Source organism: Hyla sarda, chromosome 9 (assembly GCF_029499605.1).
Source record: "Hyla sarda isolate aHylSar1 chromosome 9, aHylSar1.hap1, whole genome shotgun sequence".
In the NCBI taxonomy this organism is placed as follows: Eukaryota; Metazoa; Chordata; class Amphibia; order Anura; family Hylidae; genus Hyla; species Hyla sarda.
In genome coordinates this window covers 20,940,415-20,966,737 of record NC_079197.1, presented here as the reverse complement: position 1 = coordinate 20,966,737, position 26,323 = coordinate 20,940,415, and the positions used below count along the sequence as shown (strand labels likewise).

Below are 26,323 nucleotides of genomic sequence, written 5' to 3'. Positions count from 1 at the left end.
TGACAATTGTAGTAACCCAGTTCCTCTAGAGAAGGTTGCATAGGCCTTTACCACCCAATAGCAAAGAGCTTGAGATCAGTCAGGGTTGGGCACCCTCTTTGCAAGGGCCCCATAGCAACTGCAGTGTGTTGCCCCTTTTTTTAGGTAGAGAATGCACAAAAGGTTTTTGGACCCATGCTGTTATCCATGAACCATCATTTTAAGTCTATATGAAGAGCAATACTACATTTTAGCAGGGGCGTAACTATAGGGGGTGCAGAGGTAGCAGTTGCCCTGGTGCCCAAGGGTAGCTGCAAAGACACCTCTGTCCCATAAGAAAATACCAGTAGTATAAATGGCACATGGTAGACAGATTTTACATTGGGGCCCTGAATCTACAAGTTACGCCTCTGCTTTGTAGTACACCATGATATTGTTTTCCTACTGAGAAGAAGCCTCTTTGTAAAGAGAGAAGAACATCGAGGTACAGAGCTCTCTAACTATTCTGGATCCTTGTGAAACTTTTTCTGAATATAGCTGTTTGCAGTCCTTACTTTTACAGTTTGCAGGTGCAATACAATGTTTGGTCAGTAGGTGGCCACTGTTCACACAGGATGAGATCTGATCCCATTTTAAGTCCAGTCTCCCAATCCTAGATGTCCACTTGTATTCAGGATCCAACTATCATGCAAGATTTTTTTTTTTCTTACCATAGAAGTCAGTGCAAAAGTCACCCTACTGCCACATTGCAGTCACAAGTTGCATCATGTGAACCCGGCCCAATTATAATGTAATTGCTCATATTAAGGATGATTCATATTTAGAAAGAAAACAGTTTGAGGTTTTACCCGATTCTCATGTAGTAAGAAGAGAAATATGAATGGCTTTCCTGTTACATCCTGTGTCAGTTTCAGAGATCATCCTACGTTCCCACCATCTTTCTTCTTTCTGTTAGGCCTCCTTTACATGCAGTAGTTTATAGGCATTTTTAGAGAGGCATCAGATGCTTCCAGACACCTTTGTTGTATCTTCTGGGGGAACAATGTAGCAGACGCGTCGACATCCATCATGTTGGATTCTTCTTTTTCCTGTTGTATTCTAATGGGTGGCTACTCAACTGCTCCTGTGCAATTCTTAGGGTGGAGAGAGGCCATCAATGTTTATAAAGTGTTCAATTCCCCTGCAGTGCCCCCGACAGGAGAAATAGAGATTACACAGTGCCCACTGAAATCAGCAAATTCTTCATAATAGTGTTGGGTACCTCAGCTTAAACACCATCCTTTTTCCTCTTTGTTTCTCAGAATATGTCCTGGTAGGAAAATGATGAATTGCTGCTCCTTTGGTTCAGTGTTTAGACCCTGTTCCAAATTATTATGCAAATTCTATTTAAGTGTCACAAAGATTAAATATTTCGTTTTTGAGTGTAACTCGTGGATGGCATTGTGTCTCAGGGCTCTTTTGATCACTGAAAACAATCTCGGACACCTGTGAGGTGAGCCCAATTTAAGGAAAAACTACTAAAGGTGGGTGTTCCACATTATTAAGCAGAGCATGATTTTCAAGCAATATGTGGAAGAAAAAGGATCTCTCTGCTGCCGAAAAGAGTGTAATAGTTCAATGCCTTGGACGAGGTATGAAAACATTAGATATTTCACGAAAACTTAAGCGTGATCATCGCACTACTAAGAGATTTGTGGCTGATTCAGAGCACAGACGGGTTCGTGCAAATAAAGGGACATTGAGGAAAATTTCAGCTAGATCCATGCATCGGATCAAGAGAGCAACTGCTAAAATACCATTACATAGCAGCAAACAGATATTTGAAGCTGCTGGTGCCTCTGGAGTCCCACATAAATCAAGGTGTAGAGTCCTCCAGAGTCTTGCAACTGTGCATAAACCTCCTATTCGGCCACCACTAACCAATGCTTACAAGCAGAAACAGCTGCATTGGGCAGAAAAATACATGAAGACTAATTTTCAAACAGTCCTGTTTACTGATGAGTGCCGTGCAACCCTGGATGGTCCAGATGGATGGAGTAGTGGATGCTTGGTGGACGGCCACTCTGTTCCAACAAGGCTGCGACATCAGCAAGGCGGTGGTGGAGTCATGTTTTTGGCCGTAATCATGGGAAGAGAGCTGGTCGGCCCCTCCACAAAGTATGTGGAGTTTCTGACTGACCACTTTCTTCCTTGGTACAGAAGGAAGAATTATGCTTTCTGTAATAAAATCATCTTCATGCATGACAATACACCATCTCATGCTGCAAAGGGAGGCTATTCTGACATCTTGCAAACAAATTCAAGCAGAAACTGTCCAAAAACTCACAAGTTCAATGGATGCAAGACTTAAGTAGCTGCTATCAATGTGACCTGTTAAAATGTTTAAAAAGTTAAGATGTTGTTTAAAGTTTGATTGAAATAGCTTTTGATGTCAGTAAATATGCTGCAAACACAAAAAAATGACAATTTTCAGTTCTTTACAACCTATAAAGGGTTCTGAAACTTACTGTACGTAATAATTTGGAACAGTGAATTGTACGTATTTTATGTTTAAAAAAAAAATTACCGTTATCATTAGGAGGTTTGTTCAATAAAATTTGAATTGTACACTTAATAGTTGATAACATGTGAATTATGCTGACTGTTATTGACATCAAATTTTTAGGTAAATGAGAAAAATATGATTTGCATAATAATTTGGAACAGGGTGTATATAAGTCCTTGTGCACTGTATCCCAGCCTAAGACTTTACAGTGCTAATATAAGAAGCAAACCACTTACATAACTACTAGCAATAGATCCAGGGATCTTGTTTATCTGGACCAAGGAACACGTCTCAAATTAGAATTACATAAAATGGAATTTACGTATAAAGTGGAGCTGTTCTTCTATGACAGACTCTTTTCTAGCTTTGATGTGGCTTCATGACTATAATAACCTGCCTCCTACATTGGAAAAACATAAAATACATTAGCATTGTTTTTCATTATAAGGCCTTATTTTCTTTGCATCTTATTAGACTGTCTGTATATGGGTCATATTAAAGCATGCAGTATCTTGATGGAAGGATGGAAGGATGAGGTTCTATAGTCCCCAAACCTGTTCTATCTATTGATAATACACTGCTCAAAAAAATAAAGGGAACACTAAGATAACACATCCTAGATCTGAATGAAGGAACTAATCGTATGAAATACTTTTGTCTTTACATATTTCAATGTGCTGACAACAAAATCACAAATTATCAATGTAAATCAAATGTATCAACCCCTGGAGGTCTGGATATGGAGTCACACTCAAAATCACAGTGGAAAACCGCACTACAGGCTGATCCAACTTTATGTAATGTCCTTAAAACAAGTCACAATGAGGCTCAGTAGTGTGTGTGGCCTCCACGTGCCCGTATGACCTCCCTACAATGCCTGGGCATGCTCCTGATGAGGTGGAGGATGGTCTCCTGAGGGATGTCCTCCCAGACCTGGACTAAAGCATCCGCCAACTCCTGGACAGTCTGTGGTGGATGGAGCGAGACGTCCCAGATGTGCTCAATCGGATTCAGGTCTGGAGAACGGGCGGGCCAGTCCATAGCATCAATGCCTTCCTCTTGCAGGAACTGCTGACACACTCCAGCCACATGAGGTCTAACATTGTCTTGTATTAGGAGGAACCCAGGGCCAACCGCACCAGCATATGGTCTCACAAGGGGTCTGAGGATCTCATTTCGGTATCTAATGGCAGTCAGGCTACCTCTGACAAACACATGGAGGGCTGTGCGGCCCCCTAAAGAAATGCCACCCTACACCATTACTGACCCACCGCCAAACTGGTCATGCTGGAGGATGTTGCAGGCAGCAGAACGTTCTCCATGGCGACTCCAGACTCTGTCACATGTACTCAGTGTAAACCTGCTTCATCTGTGAAGAGCACAGGGCGCCAGTGGCAAATTTGCCAATCTTGGTGTTCTCTGGCAAATGCCAAACATCCTGCACTGTTTTGGGCTGTAAGCTCAACCCCCACCTGTGGACGTTGGGCCCTCATACCACCCTCATGGAGTCTGTTTCTGACCGTTTGAGTGGATACATGCACATTTGTGGCCTGCTGGAGGTCATTTTGCAGGTCACTGGCAGTGCTCCTCCTGCTCCTCCTTGCACAAAGGCAGAGGTAGCGGTCCTGCTGCTGCATTATTGCCCTCCTACGGCCTCCTCCACGTCTCCTGATGTACTGGCCCGTCTCCTGGTAGCACCTCCATGCTCTGGACACTACGCTGACAAACACAGCAAACCTTCTTGCCACAGCTCGCATTGATGTGTCATCCTGGATGAGCTGCACTACCTGAGCCACTTGTGTAGGTTGTAGACTCTGTCTCATGCTACCACTAGAGTGAAAGCACCGCCACCATTCAAAAGTGACCAATACATCAGCCAGGAAGCATATAACTGAGAAGTGGTCTGGGGTCACCAAATGCAGAACCACTCCTTTATTGAGGGGTGTCTTGCTAATTGCCTATAATTTCCACCTGTTGTCTGTTCCATGTGAAATTGATTGTCAATCAGTGTTGCTTCCTGAGTGGACAGTGTGATTTCACAGAAGTGTCATTGACTTGGAGTTACATTGTGTTGTTTAAGTGTTCCCTTTATTTTTTTGAGCAGTGTATGTTTATTTTAGTTGGGTCTGTTATGCTCTTAGATCAGTGTTTCCCAACCAGTGAGCCTACAGCTATTGCAAAACTACAATTCCCAGCATGTCTGGACAGCCGAAGGCAGTCTTCACCAAGAATGCATAATAAACGAGGAAGTGAAAATCTGCCACAGAAATCTTGGGTCTAGTAGAAATATAGGAGAAATCTTGGGAGTTGTAGTTTTTCAACAGCTGGAGGCACCCTGGTTGGGAAACACAGTTTTAAATCTTTATATGATCTCTTTTGTCTTTTGCTTAGGAGCATTTGGGAAATATCATTAACACAACAGGTTTTTGTCCCCAAAGTATATATATAAAATAAAACAATAATCCGCACTATCGTACAGTAGAAAAACAATGAGGCTGATCTTCCCATAGATGACAGTTCCAAAATTAGGGATACCCCTGGAGACCAACTCACACATAAGTGATAGTCCAAAGTGGACAACACCTTTAGGGCTACCTTTACCTAGCGATTTTTTGCGGGTGTCTTGCCGTAAAATTGCCGCCACTAGGATTGCTCGGAAATGTGCCGCCTCCATAGACAGCAGCGCATTTCCAAGCAGATTTCGCAGAAAGAATGTCTATTCTTTCTGAGAAGGTCAGAATGGGAATTTCCACGGCAGATGTTTCCGCTGTGTGCGCGTTGCAGCAGAATCCCATTGAAAACAATAGGACTCTTCTGCAACAGAATTTTCGAGTGGAATTTTTTCACCGGATTCTGCTGTGTGAACGAGGCCTTCCTTCCAGATAAATGGCGATAAAAATAACAGGGGTTAAAGGGGTACTCCGGTGAAAAACTTTTTTTTTTATAAATCAACTGGTGCCAGAAAGATAAACAGATTTGTAAATTACTTCTATTAAAAAATCTTAATCCTTCCTGTACTTATTAGCTGCTGAATACAAATTCTTGAAACACAGAGCTCTCTGCTGAATCACGAGCACAGTGCTCTCTGCTGACACCTCTGTCCATTTTTAGGAACTGTCCAGGGTAAAAGGAAATCCCCATAGCAAACATATGCTGTTCTGGACAGTTCCTAAAATGGACAGAGAGGTCAGCAGAGAGCACTGTGCTCGTGATGTCAGCAGAGAGCTCTGTGTTTCAAAAAGAAAAGAATTTCCGCTGTAGTATTCGGCAGCTAATAAGTACAGGAAGGATTAAGATTTTTTTAATAGAAGTAATTTACAAATCTCTTTAACTTTCTGGCACCAGTTGATTTAAAAAAAAAAAAAAAAAAAAAAGTTTTTCACCGGAGTACCCCTTTAAAGATGTAAATCTGTCTGCAGGCGGCTCCTGGTGATGTCAATATTCATTCTTATTGAGGGTTCCAACTAGAACAATATTATTAGGACGTGTTGAATGAAGAACATGCCATGTTTCATGTATTTCATCGTAAGGACAGAATAGCGCAGCTGTATTTGCAGTAGGCTTCTCTTGGTTGTATTGTGTGTGTGTGTGAGTCACTGCTAAAAACTGTGATGTCAGTCAATGTGACAGTGAGAGTAAAAACAGGGTGGGGGTACTGCACACGTCTTTGCAGGAGTCATAGTTGCATAGATAGCGGAACATGGGGAAGCAAGAGGTGGGTGTAACGGAAGAAGGGAGGACGGGTGTGCCAGTGCTGTATGAACCAGCAGCCATAACACTTTACCCAGCATAGCTTCCCTGTAAACCGCAGCACAGATAACGGAACATAATAGCTCGCAGTGGTTAAGTCTGATCGGTAGCACTATCATATATATAATTAATAAAAATATATATATGTGTATAAATATATATATGTATATAATGGAGATCCTATATACAGTGGTCCCTCAAGTTACAATATTAATTGGTTCTGGGATGACCATTGTATGTTGAAACCATTGTATGTTGACTCAATGGAAACCTGGTAATTGGTTCTGAAGCCACCAAAATGTCATCCAAAAATAGGAAAAAGTGAGGACTAAAGAAAAATAAGTAGATAACTAATATAGATAAAGCAAGTTCTTATATATAAAAGTAATAAAGATCTGCAGGGAGCTGTAAATTACTGTCTATTTCAGTGTTTCACAACCAGGGTGCCTCCAGCTGTTGCAAAACTACAACTCCCAGTACAGAACATGTAAAAGAAGAAGAATGTCCAGCGCACACACGTGTAAAACTGAGCTGCTTTATTGCATAGTTGCCATGGGAAACATCGGACACTCAGGTAACGTGACGCGTTTCGGCCAGCAAGGCCTTAGTGTATGACTAAGGCCTTGCTGGCCGAAACGCGTCACGTTACCTGAGTGTCCGATGTTTCCCATGGCAACTATGCAATAAAGCAGCTCAGTTTTACACGTGTGTGCGCTGGACATTCTTCTTCTTTTGCATTTCTCTGGATCCAGTCCTGGTCCTGTCCGTGCGCTGAAGCCTGGGGTAGAGCCGGTTCGACTTGCTTGTACCTTACAGAACATGTAATACCTCCCTGTACTGTAGGGGGCGCTACCAGACACCAGTCAGTGCATGCACTTCAGTAATACAGGTAAAGAGTACAGAACATGTAATACCTCCCTGTACTGTAGGGGGCGCTAACAGACACCAGTCAGTGCATGCACTTCAGTAATACAGGTAAAGAGTACAGAACATGTAATACCTCCCTGTACTGTAGGGGGCGCTACCAGACACCATTCACTGCATACACTTCAGTAGTACAGAACATGTAATACCTTCCTGTACTGTAGGGGGCGCTACCAGACACCAGTCAGTGCATACACTTCAGTAATTCAGGTAAAGAGTACAGAACATGTAATACCTCCCTGTACTGTAGGGGGCGCTACCACACACTAGTCAGTGCACTTAGGAATACAGGGGTTTTACCAGTGAAATGTCCATTCTGATTGGTCGGTTCTTCCAGCCATTGACACGTTTCGCAGATTCCATAGCATTGTATGTTGAGTCTGGTTTCAAGTTACAATGGTCCAGAAAAGACCAATGTATGTTGAAACTATTGTATGTTGAGGCCATTGTAAGTTGAGGGATCACTGTATATATATATATATATATATATATATATATATATATATATATATAAATTTTGGTATAAGCTGTTTTGCACCATATCATTCAAATAAGCTGCAACAACTCTTTTTTTTTTTTTTTTTTTTAACAAGGTTTACAAAACCTTACATACTAGTGCGATGCCTATAGATTGCCATCACACCTGTGCCCACATACAACCAGCTTTACACATACACTCGCTACATAGTGTCCCATTAATGCCAGCCAAGGGTTACTAGTTATAGCAGTGTTTCCCAACCAGTGTGCCTCCAGCTGTTGCAAAACTGCATCTCCCAGCATGCCCGGACAGCCATTGGCAACAGCTGGATGCACACTGGTTGGGAAACACTGGGCTGGAGAGTCATGATATGTTTACACGGTGGAATGTTTGTAGAGACACTCCCCTGAATGCAGAGCGCCGGCATGGTGCTAGGACCGCTCGGGAATGCGCCTGCTCATAGACGGCAATGCATTCCATGTGGAGTTCGCAGAAAGAATGGAGATGTCTATTCTTTCTGCGGACACCGGCACTTCAATTTCTACACCAGGTGTTTCCGTCGCGGAAATACTGCTATGTGAACATAGCCTCACAGACTGCAATGCAGGCTGTATAGTTTGCAGAGGGTTGTCTGAACTGGATACATTGTTACCAGACTGTGAGAGGTATTAGTTGTGTACTGTTTTCGTACTTGCTTTAGGGTAGGGTCACACGTGCCGTACTATGGGCGTATTTTGCTGTGTATTGGCTGCTGCATATTTTTCTACCCATTAAAGTCAATGGGTAGCAAAATCAGCTGCAGAAAATATGCAGCAAATTAAAGGGGTAGTCCAGTGGTGAAAAACATATCCCTATCCTAAGGATAGGGGATAAGTTTCAGATCGCGGGGGGTCTTTTAGTACGGGGCCCCAGTTCGCCGGTGAGATAGCGGTTGTCGACCCCCGCACGAAGCAGCGGCCGACACGCCCACTCAATACAACTCTATGGCAGAACCGGAGATTGCGCTACGGCTCTGCTATAGAGTTGTATTGAGGGGGCATGTCAGCCGCCGCTTCGTGCGGAGGTCAACACACCACCTTCCCGCGGGCTGTCGGGGCCACGTACAGGAGATCGCAGGGGGCCCCAGCGGTCGGTCCCCCCGCGATCTGAAAATTATCCCCTATGCTTAGGATAGGGGATAAGTTTTTCCCCACTGGACTACACCTTTAAGGCACGTGTTACCTTTTCCTAACAAGGTTTAGGTAGGGAAGACGGGCAACACCATTTGCCTGCTCGTCAGTAATAACTAATAAAGGACTGACCAGAATTAGAAATTAGGTTCAAGGTTAAAGGGAAACTCCACTTTCCTGTAGACTTATGAACTAAAAGTAGGCAGGAGTCCCGGTGGTTAATTATAATCCTGTGAAATCTGTCGTCATGTTGTCACCGGACCCTCCTGTCTAGTGCTTTTCAATGTTAATTCCTCTATTGTAACCTTTGCAGAGCACAACATACGCTGCAGGCCCCGAGTATACAATACTGATAGGTAATCTAAGGTCATCCCACTGCAGGATATATGAGAACTATCACTGTGTCCTGAGCTCTTGTACACTTAATTACAGGATTGATCACAATAAAATACAGTTATTGTAGATCCATAGAGGTAACAAGGCACAAATTGCGCTATGAGCTAAGCGCCAGCTCTACATGAATGGCATCGCTCTGCGGAATTCTGCAAAAGACTGGTCTTTATTTTATTTTGCGCAATGCAGAATTTCCGTGGCAGAATTGCCACCACGGAAATTCCTCTTGCGAATGGGATGGTAGAATCAAACTGATGTATATGGCCAGTAAATTTTGGCGAAATTTCCGGTGGAATTCCGCGCGGAAATTCCGCCTTTTGAACATGGCCTTGGGCTAGATTCACACTGCGTCCTCTGCATCCGTATACTCACCATCCCACCAAGAACAGGATGCCGAAGTATACTGCGGCAGAGAGCAGGGGTGTCCAATTATTTTAAAAGCCCAAACAGTGTCTGTTTGGGTCATATATGCTATTTTTACCAGACTGGACAATGCAGCAAAATCACGATGGGGACTTCCGTGGAAAACTTTTTTTTTTTTTTTTTAAACCAACTGGTGCCAGAAAGTTAAACAGATTTGTAAATCACTTCTATTAAAAAATCTTAATCCTTCCAGTACTTTTTAGGGGCTGTATACTAAAGAGAAATCCAAAAAAGAAATGCATTTCCTCTGATGTCATAACCACAGTGCTCTCTGCTGACCTCTGCTGTCCATTTTAGGAACTGTCCAGAGCAGCATATGTTTGCTATGGGGATTTTCTCCTGCTCTGGACAGTTCCTAAAATGGACAGCAGAGGTCAGCAGAGAGCACTGTGGTCATGACATCAGAGGAAATGCATTTCTTTTTTGGTTTTCTCTTTAGTATACAGCCTTTAAAATGTACTGGAAGGATTAAGTTTTTTTTAATAGAAGTGATTTACAAATCTGTTTAACTTTCTGGCACCAGTTGATTTAAAAAAAAAAGTTTTTCACAGGAGTACCCCTTTAAGGCCCGGCAAAAAAAAAGCATATACAGCCCAAATTAAATTAGTGAAATGAATAGAATCCGCTGCCCTCCGCCACAGTATACGTTGGCATACTGTTTTCAGCAGATACCTGTGACAGAAACACTAAATGAAATATATAATACCAAAACTTGCTGCCATGATGCTTTGACTTCTGGCCAGTAGATGCAAAAATGTAAAGAACCACTAATATAAAAAAAAATGCTAAAACGTACAAATTTTTTAATCTGTACCAAAAATGCAAAAACAAAACAAAACAGTTGTGTCAGAATGCTCCTGTAATATGCTGACCTTAAAAGGTTGTCTCACGTTTTTCATGTTTTGTTTTTTTATACATCTGTGGTTTTTCTATGGAAAATATCCATAAAAAAAAAAAAATGTGGATCAGAATTTAAGAGATCTCATTAAATATGTGACATCTGGACGCAGCGTTTTTTTCTTCACCTTAGGAAACTTTTATTCCAGTGAGGCTAGAATTCCACTGAGGTTTTTCATGCAAAAAAGCCCATTTTGCCTCGACCTGATGTTAGCTGCAAGTCAATAGTGAACTGCAAAATGCCAAGATCACACTTGGCGTTATTTATATTGGCGTTTTTTTTAATCCTTGTAATCCTTCCCTGTATTTTTTTTTCTCAGCACAATACCAACCAAGCAGCAACAGCCTGACATTACCAGGGTGGGCGAGGACCATTGTTACTGGCCCTCCCCAGCCTAAATAACGCCAGCCTGTTACCGTCTAAGCCCAGGAGCGTAATTTTTGACGCTCCGGGCCTGTTGATACCGGCTCTTCTCGGCACCCCTATAGCGGTGGGTACAGGGGTAATAATTGGGGGTTAGCGCTAGCTGTTTTTGGGGCTAACGCTAAGCCCCGGCTTAGTAATGGATTCCGCCAATAAGACCGGCTTCCACTACTAAGCCTGAAATTTGAATTAAAAAAAAAATACATTGAAAATATTATTTTATTTAAAAAAACACTCCCCCACAGCCCTCATTCACCATTTTATTAAAAGGAAAAAAAATCCAGTTCATCCGCAGTAGTCCTCCGAATCCTCCATAATCCTCCTCTGTATACACGGATCTGAAACGAGACAATAAAAGAAACACAAAAAATGGGTTAGGACATTTTTGGCGCTCTCCGCTGGGGAGAGCGCCCATAATGCAACGTCTTCCCAAGCAGAGAGCCTACAATTGTTGTCTGGGTATTCTGGGAGTTGTAGTTTAGCAACTGCTGGAATCTCCCTGTCTGGGAAGACACTGGCAGAAGGGTCTGTTCACATTATACCAAACATACTATGTGAACAGAGCCTCAGACTTACCACTCTGCCTCCTGTCTGTAGCTCTGCCCCCTAATGACTTCATCATTAGGGGGTGGAGCTACATAGACCCGATAGGGAGCGAGGGAGGTAAGTGGACCTCGTCTTCTGTATACACTATGTACAGCTATCTATATATAGCTGTATATTCTGTATACCACCCACAGGGGCTATTGGAGCAGGGAGTCCTGTCAGTCTGGTGACGGGATTCCCTGCTCCTGTATAGTATACACGGGTACACTATGCACCCCTGTATTCTATACGGTCGGGGGAGGTGAGTAGTGATGCTATACATCACTCCTCATCTACTTACATTCTGTGGAGCGGGCGCTCAGCATCCGACCCCGGAGTGGTACCAGAAGACAGTGAAAAAACTGCCACAGGGGACAAATTTGGCTGTTTCCACGCGCCAGAAAAAACGTCAGAAAAAATGCCAAAACGCAAGGAAAAAGCCGTGGCTGTTGTTACTGGCGTTTTTTCTGGTGGGAAAAAAAACCTCAGTGGAATCCTAGCCTTATAGAACACACGGATAAATCTGCCCCTTCGTGACTCTTTGCTAACCATTTCACCGCCTGAGGTACAATCTTAATTTCGTCAGAAATGCTTAGTATGTGCGCTGGCAGCGTGAGGGAATAGTATGTACCCGCTGACATACTAGCATCAGAACAAAGCACAGGCATGTGTAACTAAATCCCTCAACTACTTCCATTTTAAGAAAATTTTTGTGCTGAAACAAATTCCGACCTCCTGTAAGACATTAGTAAGCCCTGCGGTCAGCCGGCTGCGCTCAGCATTCCCAGTCACATGACTCATCCCCCCATCACTGGGAACAGGGGCTTCCTCAGGACAAAATAGCTTAGACTACTGTGATCATACAAGAGGTCGGGGCCGGAGAGGAGGCCTCGGGCACTATGAGACTTGTACTTACACATTGCAACATATGTTCATCTACCTATGACAGTGTTTCTCAAACAGTGTGCCTCCAGCTGTTGCCAAACTACAACTCCCAGCATGCCGGACAGCCTTTGGCTGGAAAAAGCTGACCTATGATAATACCTCCGGCAAAAAGCTACTCCTTAGGCTAGGTTCACACTGTGGAATTTCTGGGCAGAATTTCGAGCAGAGATCAAGCCGGCAGCACTAGGACCACGCGGACTACATTGCCGTCCCCATAGATGGCAAAGCATTTCTGAGCAGATCTCCCAAAAGATCCACCCAGAAATGCATTGCAGTCTATGGGGGCAGCATTGCAGTCTGCTCGGTCCTAGTGCCGCCGGCTCGATCTCCGGCAGAAATTCTGCAGTGTGAACCCGGCCTTAGGGTCTATTCACACAACAGAATTTCCGCCTCAAGGTAAAGCCCATAGACTTCTATGGGATTCACTACTCCCATTCACGCAAGCGGAAATTCAGAAGTGTGAATGGGAGTGCGGAATCCCATAGTAGTCTATGGCCTTTAATTTGAAGCGGAATTCCGCAAGCGGAAATTCTGCCGTTTTATTAGACCCTTAGGATTTGTTCACACTGTGGAATTTCTGGACAGAATTTCTGCCGGAGATTGAGCTGCCGGCACTAGGACCACGCGGACTGCATTGCAGTCCCCATAGACTGCAATGCTTTTGGGAGATCTGCTCAGAAATGCATTGACATCTATGGGGATGGCAATGCAGTCTGTGTGGTCCTAGTGCCGCCGGCTCGATCTCTGCCCAGAGATTCCACAGTATAAACCCAGCCTTAAAGGGGTACTCCGGTGGAAAACTTTTTTTTTTATCAACTGGTGCCAGAAAGTTAAACAGATTTGTAAATTACTTCTATAAAAAAAATCTTAATCCTTCCAGTACTTATTAGCTTCTGAATACTACAGAAGAAATTATTTTCTTTTAGGAACACAGTGCTCTCTGCTGACATCACGAGCACAGTGCTCTCTGCTGACACCTCTGCCCATTTAAGGAACTGTCCAGAGCAGCATATATTTTCTATGGGATTTTCTCCTACTCTGGACAGTTCTTAAAATGGACAGCAGAGGTCAGCAGCTCTGTGTTCCAAAAGAAAAGAATTTCCTCTGTAGTATTCAGCAGCTAATAAGTACTGAAAGGGTTAAGATTTTTTAATAGAAGTAATTTACAAATCTGTTTAACTTTCTGGCACCAGTTGATTAAAAAAAAGTTTTCCACTGGAGTAGGTACCCCTTTAATGTAATGTTCTGGAATCACTCCCTCACACTGGTTATGCTGGTGTTTTTTTGTACATTGCGGCTCAACATATCCTATATTTTTTGAGTGGACAGACTCATCCGTGAGCACACGTAGTCCGGGAGAGAGCAGCGTTCACACACGCCCTTGATACACAGCCCAATTCTATCAAAACATTCCCTGTAAACATAGATGCAGCAATAGGGATTAGCAGCCTGGATCACTGCAGGATATTCAGCTCAGAGAGTTAATGCAAAGATGGGATGGGCCCTTATAGCAGCCTTCTTCTATCTGGGCATCCTGGGAGTTGTAGTTTTGCAATAGCTGGAGGCACACTGGTTGGAAAACCTTTCCTTAGAGGTAGGTAAAGGGGTACTCCAGTGGCAAAAAAAAATTTCAAATCAATGGCTACCAGAAAGTTACACAGATTTCTAAATTATTTCTATATACAAATCTTAACCCTTTCAGTACTTATCAGCTGCTGTATGCTCTCTCTCGTCTGCTCTCTGCTGCCACCCCTGGCCATGTCAGGGACTGTCCAGAGCATGAGCAAATCCCCATAGCAATCCTCTGCTGCTTTGGACAGTTCCTGACATGGACAGGGGTGGCAGCAGAGAGCACTGTAGTCGGAGCACTGTGGCACTCTTTGCATGACAAATGTAGGGCGGAAATTTTTGTTGGAAAAATTCCGCCGTGTGACCATGTCCTAATACTGTAGTAACATAGGGTTCATGCTGAATCGCTTGTTTGCCACCATTGTGGGCACGTTAGATAGTGCATAAATCGATGCCCACTCCAAAGCACAGGACAAATAAGCATAAGGCAATATGGCTATTAGGATTTACAGTGATCCCTCAACTTACAATGGCCTCAACATACAATATTTTCAACATACATTGGTCTTTTCTGGACATTGTAACCATTGTAACCAGACTCAACATACAATACGATGTAATCTGCGAAACGTGTCAATGGCTGGAAGAACCGACCAATCAGCAGGGTTAGCTGCTCCTTTGGGCATCAGATGAATGCGGCTCCATTTTCCTTTTTTTAGGACACTGTGTACTGTACAGGACCCTGAAGAAGCTTCTGTCCTCTACATAGACCAGTGTTTCCAAAAGAGGGTGCCTCCAGCTGTTGCAAAACTACAACTCCCAGCATGCCCGGACAGCCGAAGGCTGTCCGGACATGCTGGGCGTTGTAGTTTTGCAACAGCTGGAGGCACCCTGGTTGGGAAACACTGACATAGACAGTGATTTACAGCTTCCAGCAGATCTTTCTTACTGTTATATTGAAGGATTTGCTTTATCTGTATTAGTTATCTACTTATTTTTGTTTAATTCTCCCTTTTTCCTATTTTTTGGATGACATTTTGGTGCCTTCAGAACCAATTAGCAGGTTTTCATAGAGTTATGGTCTCAACATACGATGGTTCCAACATACAATGGTCGTCCTGGAACCAATTAATATTGTAACTTGAGGGACCACTGTATATAGGATCTCCATTCAGATTTTTCTTCTCTAAAACTCTGTGATTTGCATTCAGATCATAGTCCGTGTGTCCACCAATGAAGTAGATGTGCTATGAAGCAATCCCTATGTAAAACCCAGAATTTAGGAAATGATACCAAGGGTTATTGCTAAATACATCGGAAGAGGCCAACATGTGCCAGTGCGCAGGCATGCAGTGGTATAACGTCACCCATTGGCGCCAGCTGTAAAAAAAATATGTATATATATATCTATATATATATCTATATATATATATATATATATATATATATATATCTATATATATCTATATATATATAAATATATATATATATATATATATATATATATATATATACAGTGCAGTATATGTTTTCCTGTGTATAGAAACTTTCCTATACAGTAGTGAATAAAGCCGACACATACCAGCCTGGAGGAAGCCAGGACACAGTACGGTCTCCATTGGATGATTGATGAACTATAGATAAATGACTGATGGATAAACCGGGAGTTTTTCCCAGAGTAAATTCCAAATCTAAAGAGCACTTTCCTGTCATTTTGCACACCTAAGATGCTGTTTTTATGGGTATAAGTCTTGGCCTTTTTCCCCCGCATTTTTTTTCCCCCTTGTATGTGACTCAAGGATTTTTATCAAAGAAATGGGAAAAATAATTCCAGAAAATACGCCAACGCTACACCCACATGGCGTTTTTTCTCTGGAAAATTGCCCAAAGCCGCACACAAAAAAAGAAAATGAGTTAAAAAAAAGTGCATAAGGCGTTTCGTAAATCCCTATTGACTACTGGCCATAGCGGGGTTTTTTTTTGTTTTTATTTTTCACTAGATAAACGCTGTGCGGCTGTTCTGTTTTTTTTTTTTTTAGGGGGTTTAACTCTTTCTTAAGTAAAAACTTAGCCTAAGGGTACGTTCACATGAGCGGATTTTTTTGCGGGTCTTCCGCTGCGTATTTGAAAGTGGGCGGGCTCTTCTCGGCTGTCCGCAGCAGATTTTCCACGGTGGAATTTACGCTGCGGAAAATCCGCCGCAGTCCCTACTGACTTCAGTGGGGCTTGTGGCGGATTTTCCACAGCGTAAATTCTGCCGCGGAAAATCTGCTGCGGACAGCCGAGAAGAGCCCGCCCACTTTCAAATATGCAGCGGAAAACCCGCAAAAAAAATCCGCTCGTGTGAACGCACCCTTAGGGTACATTCCCACACGGCGTATTTGCTGCGTATTTGCTGCTGCGTATTTTATTTTCTCTGTTGAAGTCAATGGGTAGGAAAATACGCAGCACCAAATACGCAGCAAATACGCAGCAAAATACGCCATGGGGGAATGCACCCTTAGGGTACGTTCACACGGGCGGATTACCTGTGGAGTTTCTACAGCGTATTTGCTGCGGAAAATCCGCAGTGGACTATGCTACCGATGACTTCAATGGGTCCGAAGAAAAATCTGCAAATCTGCCTCTATTGCGGATTTTCTGCTGACCCATTGAAGTCAATGGTAGCAAATACCACAGGTAATCTGCCCATGTGAATGTATCCTTAGTTCATGCAAGCGGACCAACAGCGTATTTTACGATGCAGATCCGCCGCTGAAGGACCCCTGCATGGTGGCTTTACATGTGCCTGCTCGGAGCGGCAATACGCTTCTACAAGCAGACACACTGCGATGTGCGAGTCGCATTGCGCATGCGCAGTATACTCGCACATTGCGGCAGCTCCCGGCCTAGCTCATAGAGCAGGGGGAAGCGGCCGCAATGTGTGCGAGTACGCCGCACATGTGCGGCAACTCGCACATTGCAGTGTGTCTGCTCGTAGCGACGTATTGCTGCTTGGAGCAGCCACCATGCAGGGGTCCTTCAGTAGCGGATCTGCAGCGTAAAATACGCTGTGGGTCCGCTCATGTAAACGTACCCTTAGGGTAAGTTCACACGGGCAGTGTTCCACAGCCGAAAGCGGAAAATCTGCAGCAGATTATTTTGACCTCAATAGAGTCTGCAGATTTTCTGTAGTGGGAAACACACTCATACCCCGATCGTGAATGTACCCTTTAAAGTCATAAGTGAATTATAAAATGCAATATAGACACAGTGTTTTTCCCAATGGCATTTTGACATTGCAAGTTTTTTTTAACCATTTTCAAATTTTTTCAAATTGAGGTCTGTGCTCAGAATGGCGTTTTTTCTTTTCAATTCGTTTTCCTATAGGCTCCTGAAAAAAAGGCATGTCAAGAAATGCACAGCGTTTTTATTTTTCCCTTTTTTTACAAAAATAAAAAATCATCTGTTGCTGGATTCGGACATCTGGTCAGTATTTGTTTAGCCTAAACCAGGACTGGAACTGGAACAGAGAAAAATAAAGAGAAACAAATTTGCAAATTTTTTCTGTGTTTTGGAACCATTCCTTAATTTGGCAAAAAATACTAAAAATAAATGTGAACCCGGCCTACAATGTCATGTCAAAATCAATTAATTCTGCTGACATATATCTAAAGCAGTGTTTCCTAAACAGGGTGCCTACAGCGGTTGCAAAACTACAACTCCCAGCATGCCCGGACAGCCAACGGCTGTCCGGGCATGCTGGGAGTTGTAGTTTTGCAACAACTGGAGGTCCACGGTTTGGAGGCCACTGCCTTAGATGCTCATTGACCATGGCCATAAATGCTCATCAGCCTTTGGCTGCCGGGGCATGCTGGGAGTTGTAGTTTTGCAACAGCTGGAGGTCCACAGTTTGGAGACCACTGCCTTAGATGCTCATTGACCACGGCCATAAATGCTCATCAGCCTTTGGCTGCTGGGGCATGCTGGGAGTTGTAGTTTTGCAACAGCTGGAGGTCCACAGTTTGGAGACCACTGCCTTAGATGCTCATTGACCAGGCCATAAATGCTCATCAGCCTTTGGCTGCCGGGGCATGCTGGGAGTTGTAGTTTTGGAACAGCTGGAGGTCCACAGTTTGGAGACCAGTGCCTTAGATGCTCATCGACCACGGCCATGCCGAGGTTGCCGGGGCATGCTGGGAGTTGTAGTTTTGCAACAGCTGGAGGCACACTGGTTGGGAAACACTGATCTAAAGTGAGTGTTTCTAGCTGAAGGGGATGGCTGTCCCATAAGATCTATCCCTGCAGTGATTCAGTGATCAGACGTCGACCGTCCTGCGTCTCACCGGTTAGTCACATCCTGTGATGTTCTTTAGATAAGCACCAGGTAGTCATCCAGGATCCCAGGTCTTCTGTAGATTAAATACTTATACCCATAGTAGACTCCAGTGATCATATATGGAATTATCTGTAGGGTTTTATGTTCTGTAATTGGCCTTAAAATCCCGTATTAGCTCAGTAAATCTAGCGCAAATTGCCCATAGATTACTGAACGGCAGCATCACAGGGATAACGCACCAGGCAAAACAGATGTCTGGTCTTAAAGGGGTATTCCAGGAAAAACATTTTTTTTTTATATATATATATATATATATATATATCAACTGGCTCCAGAGAGTTAAACAGATTTGTGAATTACTTCAATAAAAAAATCTTAATCCTTTCAGCACTTATGAGCTGCTGAAGTTGAGTTGTTCTTTTCTGTCTTCTCTCTGATGACACCTGTCTCAGGAACTGTCCTGAGTAGAAGCAAATCCCCATAGCAAACCTCTTCTACTCTGTGCAGTTCCCGAGACAAGCAGAGATGTCAGCAGAGAGCACCGTTGCCAGACAGAAAAGAACAACTCAACTTCAGCAGCTGATAATTATTGGAAGGAGTAAGATTTTTTAATAGAAGTAATTTACAAATCTGTTTAACTTTCGGGAGCCAGTTGATGTATATAAAAAAAAGTTTTTTTCCTGGAATACCCCTTTAAGGCACAAGCCTTTTACCTGAGGAAGAGGCACTGCTGCCTCGAAACGCGTTGTTGTTTGGCTTAAATAAAGTAAACTTTGCATCTAACAAGCAGAAGTCCTTGTGGTTTGCGCTAAAACCCGGCTTTTCCAAGATTTATTTGCTACTTTGGAATAATGACATTTTCAAGCAGCATGTCCAGTATTAGAAAACAATGGTCTGCCTTTTTCTCCAGAAACAGCGCCACTCTTCTCCGTGGACTGTGTCTGGCATTGCAGCATTTCTTTTAATGGAGACAAACTGCAATACCAAAAAACAGCCTTTGCCTAAGGGTGGTGATTTTTCTAACCATGGAAAACCACACTAAAGCGGTACTCCACCACTTTTAAACCTAACCCCTATCTGCAGGAGGTCTCTGAGAACCCCCTCCACGATCTCCAGAAAGGGGGCCCCGTCTCCCTGTGCATGGAGCGGCATGTCGGCATGCGCTCCATGCATTCTCTTTGGGAGTGGCTGAGATACACGAGCGCTGTATCTCCGCCTCTCCCATAGAGATACATGGAGGAGGGCGTGCCGGCCTGTGGATATGTTTTTTTTTTAGTACCGGAGTACCCCTTTAACAATATACGTTGGCATCCTGTTTTCAGCGGGAAGCTGACAGATCCGACTAACTGTAGCACCAAAACAATGTCAACCTACCCCAGACCAGTTTTCCTGTAACGGATTTTTAGGCCAACATACATTATGCATCATGGTCATTTTCTTGGACCACGGAAAACCACACACTGTTCATTGTAATTTTGGGTAATTTACTATACTTGTTTAGCTATACCATGTTGCATGCATGCTAATTTTATGGAGATTAGTGGATGCCGGACTCCTTTTGCACCGCTGATCTCAGAAGACTCAATAGCCAAAAAAAAAAAAATCTACTGTTTCTAGGCCCTGGCCCAACCCTTATTCTTTGGAGCCACTTGTTGTTTATATAGTATACAGTATATATTAAACAGTATATAATCCTGTGTATGTAAGCGGTCATTTGCATTTTTTAATATTAATGACAGAACAGAAAGGCGAGTCAGACAGCGTGGATACGGGTGTGGTGCATCAGGGTTCAATCACCACTTTGTTTCCATTGGAAGATAGAAAACATATGTGGTTTCCGGGCCTTAGGCCGGCCTCATGTGTTAGGATTCTGTACAGATCCAACATGGGACCTTCTCGTTATGGTCGTGGACAATTGTTTAGTATAGGATAAAATGATTCTATATAACCACATTCTTGCCGGTATGTAGGGGGCTCCACTGTGGGACCCCCTATCTACCAAGTGTGGTAGAGATCGAATGGAGAGGTGGCGCACTCTAATCAAGTGTATAGAATCGATATTCCTCTCTCCCCAGTAAGGACACATGCACACCCAACTGAACCGAGTGTGCATGTGTATAAGAGGAAAATCGATCAGCTAAAAAAGCGTTTGGCAGACAGTTCTTGAGGGTGTGCACTACAGCCATTATAACAGCAAGAGCTAGCGCTCTCGCTGTTATAATGGCTGTAGTGCACACCCTCAAGAACTGTCAGCCAAACGCTTTTTTAGCTGATCGATTTTCCTCCTATACACATGCACGCTCGGTTTTGTTGGGTATGCATGTGTCCTTACTGGGGAGAGAGGAATAAGGCAATGCTGAAATCACATAGCCAACGAGTGACTATGTTGAGTCCATTTTAGGCTGGGTTCACATCACGTTTTTGCCATACTGTTTGCAATGCGTTTTTCAAGAAAGAAAACCGTATGGCAAAAAAACGGATGGAACAGTATGGGAAAAAGTAAACCGTATACTGTTTTTAAAAGTGCATACAGTTCCGTCCGTTTTCATTTAAAAAAAAAAAAAAACATACGTTTTTGAAAATTTTGTCCATTTTTAATGGGAGGGGTGTTGGGTGGGGACTTATAGATGCAAATACGCATGTGCAAAGTAAAAACCGTATACGGTTTCCCGTATGGAACCGTATACATGTGCGTTTCCCATTGACGTCCATGTTAAAAAAAACGTATGCGGTTGCAGTTCGGTTTTTAAACCAGAGTCAAATCCCTGGTTGACCACGATTTTGTCTCCGGTTTGAAAACCGTACTGCAACTGTATACGTTTTTTTTTAATATAGGGGACCATCCCTGGAGACTCCGTTCGGGGCCTATCCTCTGTTTTAAACAGACTTATGATAGTGGTTGTTGCGCTTTTGAAATCATGCATACGTCCCGAAAGAAGTCACCTAGGGGAAGATGGATCAAAACCTGTATAGAGGTAAAGTGGTGCAGTTGCCCATAGCAACTAATCAGATTACAGTGGTCCCTCAAGTTACAATATTAATTGGTTCCAGGACGACCATTGTATGTTGAAACCATTGTATGTTGAGACCATAACTCAATGGAAACCTGGTAATTGGTTCTGAAGCCACCAAAATGTCATCCGAAAATACCAAAAAGTGAAGATTAAAGAAAAATAAGTAGATAACTAATATAGATAAAGCAAATCCTTACATATAAAAGTAATAAAGATCTGCTGGGAGCTGTAATCACTGTCTATTTCAGTGTTTCCCAACCAGGGTGCCTCCAGCTGTTACAAAACTACAACTCCCAGCATGCCCGGACAGCCAACGGCTGTCCGGGCATGCTGGGAGTTGTAGTTTTGCAACAGCTGGAGGCACCCCGGTTGGGGAACAATGGTTTTTGTAGAGGACAGGAGCTTCTTCAGGGTCCTGTACAGTACACACAGTTTCCCAAATGGAGCCGCCCTTACTTGGTGTCCAAAGGAGCAGGTAACCCTGGCACAGGTAAGGAGTAGTACAGAACTTGTAGTTCCTCCCTGTACTGTAGGGGGCGCTACCAGACAGCCAGTCAGTGCAGGCACTTCAGTAATACAGGTCATTTACCAGTAAAATGCCCATTCTGATTGGTCAGTTCCTCCAGTTGTGACATGCCTCACAGATCTGGACTGTCGATGGGATTGTATGTTGAGTCTGGTTTCAAGTTACAATGGTCCAGAAAAGAAACCTTGTATGTTGAACCTATTGTATGTTGAGGCCATTGTAAGTTGAGGGATCACTGTACTACTTTCATTTTTCAGGCCTCTTTGAAAATGAAAGAAGCGATTTGATTGGTTGCTATGGGCAACTGCACCACTCTTCCTCTATACAGGTTTTGATCCATTTGGTTGCTATGGGCAACTAGTCAACTTTTCCTCTGCACAGGTTTTAATAAATCTCCCCCATAGACTCAAAAGGGGGCTTAGGCCCCTGCCCTTTAAAGCGCCTGCCCTATGATGCCCTCACTGATTCCTTTTATCTCAGGAATTGTGTTGTAGTAACATATGTAAAGTTTATTTTATTTTTTTTATAATAAGAAGTGCGCTTTTTTTTTTTTCTACTTGACCCCCAGCCCCCAAAAATGTCTGTGCACGTCCCTGAATGGAGTAATGTTATACAAGAGTAAGTTGGCACCCCCATTCATAACAATGAGTTGGAGAACTCTGAATACCCCTTTCAGGTACGTTCACATGTGTCATATTTTGCAGGAGATTTTCTGCTACTGATATTCTTACCCATAGAAGTCAATGGGTAGAAAAATGAGAAGCAGAAAATCTGCAGCAAAATACTCATGTGTGAACGTATACACGGTTGCTGGCTTGATCGTGTCGCCAATGAATACTTTGGGAGGAGGTCTAATAAACCTTGCAAAGTAATGGTGGAGCAGTTGCCCTTAGCAACCAAAGGGATATGGTGACGATAAGGATAAAGTCTTACCCTGCATGTTGGGGGTTGGCTGTATGGTCATATGTGCAACAATCCTGATCATTTGCATCCAACGTCCCACTAGGTACCCGTACACTACAATGAGGCAGGGCACGGACCTACGGGGCATCCACCATAGTGGGCATCCAATGGGGTATAAGAAAAAAACTGCATGAGTCCATTTTTGATCCAATTTTTTTTTTGATCACACCGAATGGCAGCCATGTTGGATCACCAGACAAATGTAAACCTGTGTTTCACATAGTGCAGTGTTTTCCAGTGTGTCCCCAGCTTTTGCAGAACTACAACTCCCAGCATGCCCGGACAGCCGAAGGCTGAGATGGAGAGTCAAAAGTTGGAGAACACCACTTTAGAAAATAGACTTTTCCTTATAGGGCATGATCTGAGTAGTCAGGACACGATGGGAGTTGTAGTTTTGCAAGAGCTGGATAGACACAGGTTGGGTGTCACTGCTTTTGAGACTAGACTCTTCCTTTCAGGACATGATGGGAGTTGTAGTTTTCCAAGAGCTACAGAGCCACAGGTTAGAGAACACAAAATTGGGAGCTCTAACTACAGTCATATTATCACCCAGCTTTCCCTATAAGTGCAGTCATATTATCACCCAGCTTTCTCTATAAGTGCAGTCATATTATCACACAGCTTTCCCTATAACTGCAGTCATATTATCACCCAGCTTTCCATATAAGTGCAGTCATATTATAACCCAGCTTTCCCTATAAGTGTAGTCATATTATCACACAGCTTTCCCTATAAGTGCAGTCATATTATCACACAGCTTTCCCTATAAGTGCAGTCATATTATCACACAGCTTTCTCTATAAGTGCAGTCATATTATCACCCAGCTTTCCCTATAACTGCAGTCATATTATCACCCAGCTTTCCATATAAGTGCAGTCATATTATAACCCAGCTTTCCCAATAAGTGTAGTCATATTATCACCCAGCTTTCCATATAAGTGAAGTCATATTATAACCCAGCTTTCCCTATAAGTGCAGTCATATTATCACCCAGCTTTCCCTATAACTGCAGTCATATTATCACACAGCTTTCCCTATAAGTGTAGTCATATTATCACCCAGCTTTCCATATAAGTGCAGTCATATTATAACCCAGCTTTCCCTATAAGTGCAGTCATATTATCACACAGCTTTCCCTATAAGTGCAGTCATATTATCACCCAGCTTTCCCTATAACTGCAGTCATATTATCACCCAGCTTTCCCTGTAACTGCAGTCATACAGGTTATCACCCAGCTTTCCCAGAAACAGATAGCACTACAGAAGTAAATAGTGAAGCAGATGGTCTTGTGTTGTGGTGGGTTTTGGGATGTTGTTGCTGTACATGCCATGTGTGTGATCCTGAGAGTGCACCGCATCCTCAGCTCTGCTGACTGTCTCTCCGTTCTGTCTAGGCCCCGCCCCTCATTTCTACGCCCCCTCAGACCGAAGCTATAAAATGAGCAGCGCCCACCCGAGGCTCACCCAGAGCGGAGCGGCGGCGGCAGGAGCAGCGCCCGGGGCGGATCCAGCGGAGATGCCGGCTACAGAGAAGGACCTGGCGGAGGACGCGCCATGGAAGAAGATCCAGCAGAACACGTTCACCCGCTGGTGTAACGAGCACCTGAAGTGCGTCAACAAGCGCATCGCCAACCTGCAGGCGGACCTGAGCGACGGGCTGCGGCTCATAGCGCTGCTGGAGGTGCTGAGCCAGAAGAAGATGTACCGCAAGTACAACCAGAGACCTACCTTCCGCCAGATGCAGCTGGAGAACGTCTCCGTGGCGCTGGAGTTCCTGGACCGGGAGAACATCAAGCTGGTGTCTATAGGTGAGACGGGGGCACTGGGCATCTATGGTCAGGAGAAGAGGGGGTAAACTGGGCATCTATGGGCAGGAGAAGAGGGGGCACTGGGCATAAGGGGGGGGGGGGTAAACTGGGTATACATGGGCAGGAGAAGAGTGGGCACTGGGCATAAGGGGGGTAAACTGGATATACATGGTCAGGAGAACAGAGGGCACTGGGCATAAGGGGGGTAAACTGGGCATACATGGTCAGGAGAAGAGGGGGCACTGGGCATAAGGGGGTAAACTGGGCATACATGGTCAGGAGAAGAGGTGGCACTGGGCATAAGGGGGGTAAACTGGGTATACATGGTCAGGAGAAGAGGGGGCACTGGGCATAAGGGGGGTAAACTGGGTATACATGGTCAGGAGAAGAGGGGGCACTGGGCATAAGGGGGGGGGTAAACTGGGTATACATGGGCAGGAGAAGAGTGGGCACTGGGCATAAGGGGGGTAAACTGGATATACATGGTCAGGAGAACAGAGGGCACTGGGCATAAGGGGGGTAAACTGGGCATACATGGTCAGGAGAAGAGGGGGCACTGGGCATAAGGGGGTAAACTGGGCATACATGGACAGGAGAAGAGGTGGCACTGGGCATAAGGGGGGTAAACTGGGTATACATGGTCAGGAGAAGAGGGGGCACTGGGCATAAGGGGGGTAAACTGGGTATACATGGTCAGGAGAAGAGGGGGCACTGGGCATACATGGGCAGGAGAGGAGGGGGCACTGGGCATATATGGGCAGGAGAGGAGGGGGCGCTGGGCATATATGGGCAGGAGAGGAGGGGGCGCTGGGCATCTATGGGCAGGAGAGGAGGGGGCGCTGGGCATCTATGGGCAGGAGAAGAGGGGGCACTGGGCATCTATGGGCAGGAGAAGAGGGGGCACTGGGCATCTATGGGCAGGAGAAGAGGGGGCACTGGGCATCTATGGGCAGGAGAAGAGGGGGCACTGGGCATCTATGGGCAGGAGAAGAGGGGGCACTGGGCATCTATGGGCAGGAGAAGAGGGGGCACTGGGCATCTATGGGCAGGAGAAGAGGGGACACTGGGCATCTATGGGCAGGAGAAGAGGGGGCACTGGGCATCTATAGGCAGGAGAAGAGGGGGCACTGGGCATCTATGGGCAGGAGAAGAGGGGGCACTGGGCATCTATGGGCAGGAGAAGAGGGGGCACTGGGCATCTATGGGCAGGAGAAGAGGGGGCACTGGGCATCTATGGGCAGGAGAAGAGGGGGCACTGGGCATCTATGGGTCAGGAGAAGAGGGGGCACTGGGCATCTATGGGTCAGGAGAAGAGGGGGCACTGGGCATACCGGGTCAGGAGAGGAGGGGGCGCTGGGCATACAGGGTCAGGAGAGGAGGGGGCGCTGGGCATAAATGGCCAATAAAGTACACTGGGCATACAGGGTCAGGAGAAGAGGGGTAAACTCAGGGCTCAAATCCTGCAGGAACGCATGGGAACGAAGTTCCTGCACTTTTCCCCAGCAGGAACACTGTTCCCATTATCAGGAGTCCAGCCCTTGAGTGCAAATCTTGGGTGACTTCCCACACTTTTTCTTCCCAGGACTTGTCCCCTGGGTAAACTGGGCATATA

General features: G+C 44.5%; 1 protein-coding gene across 4 annotated transcripts in view; it reads left to right on the top strand.

The window, feature by feature from the left end:
* Nucleotides 1-26,323, top strand: part of FLNA (filamin A) — a 155,116-nt gene that overhangs the window by 52,004 nt on the left and 76,789 nt on the right. For all 4 annotated transcript variants that reach the window (XM_056538301.1, XM_056538302.1, XM_056538303.1 and 1 more), the window contains one exon: nt 24,298-24,711. In XM_056538301.1, coding sequence (XP_056394276.1) covers nt 24,342-24,711 — 370 coding nt within the window. In that variant the 5' untranslated portion in view covers nt 24,298-24,341. Of the gene's footprint in view, nt 1-24,297; nt 24,712-26,323 lie in introns of those variants that run through there.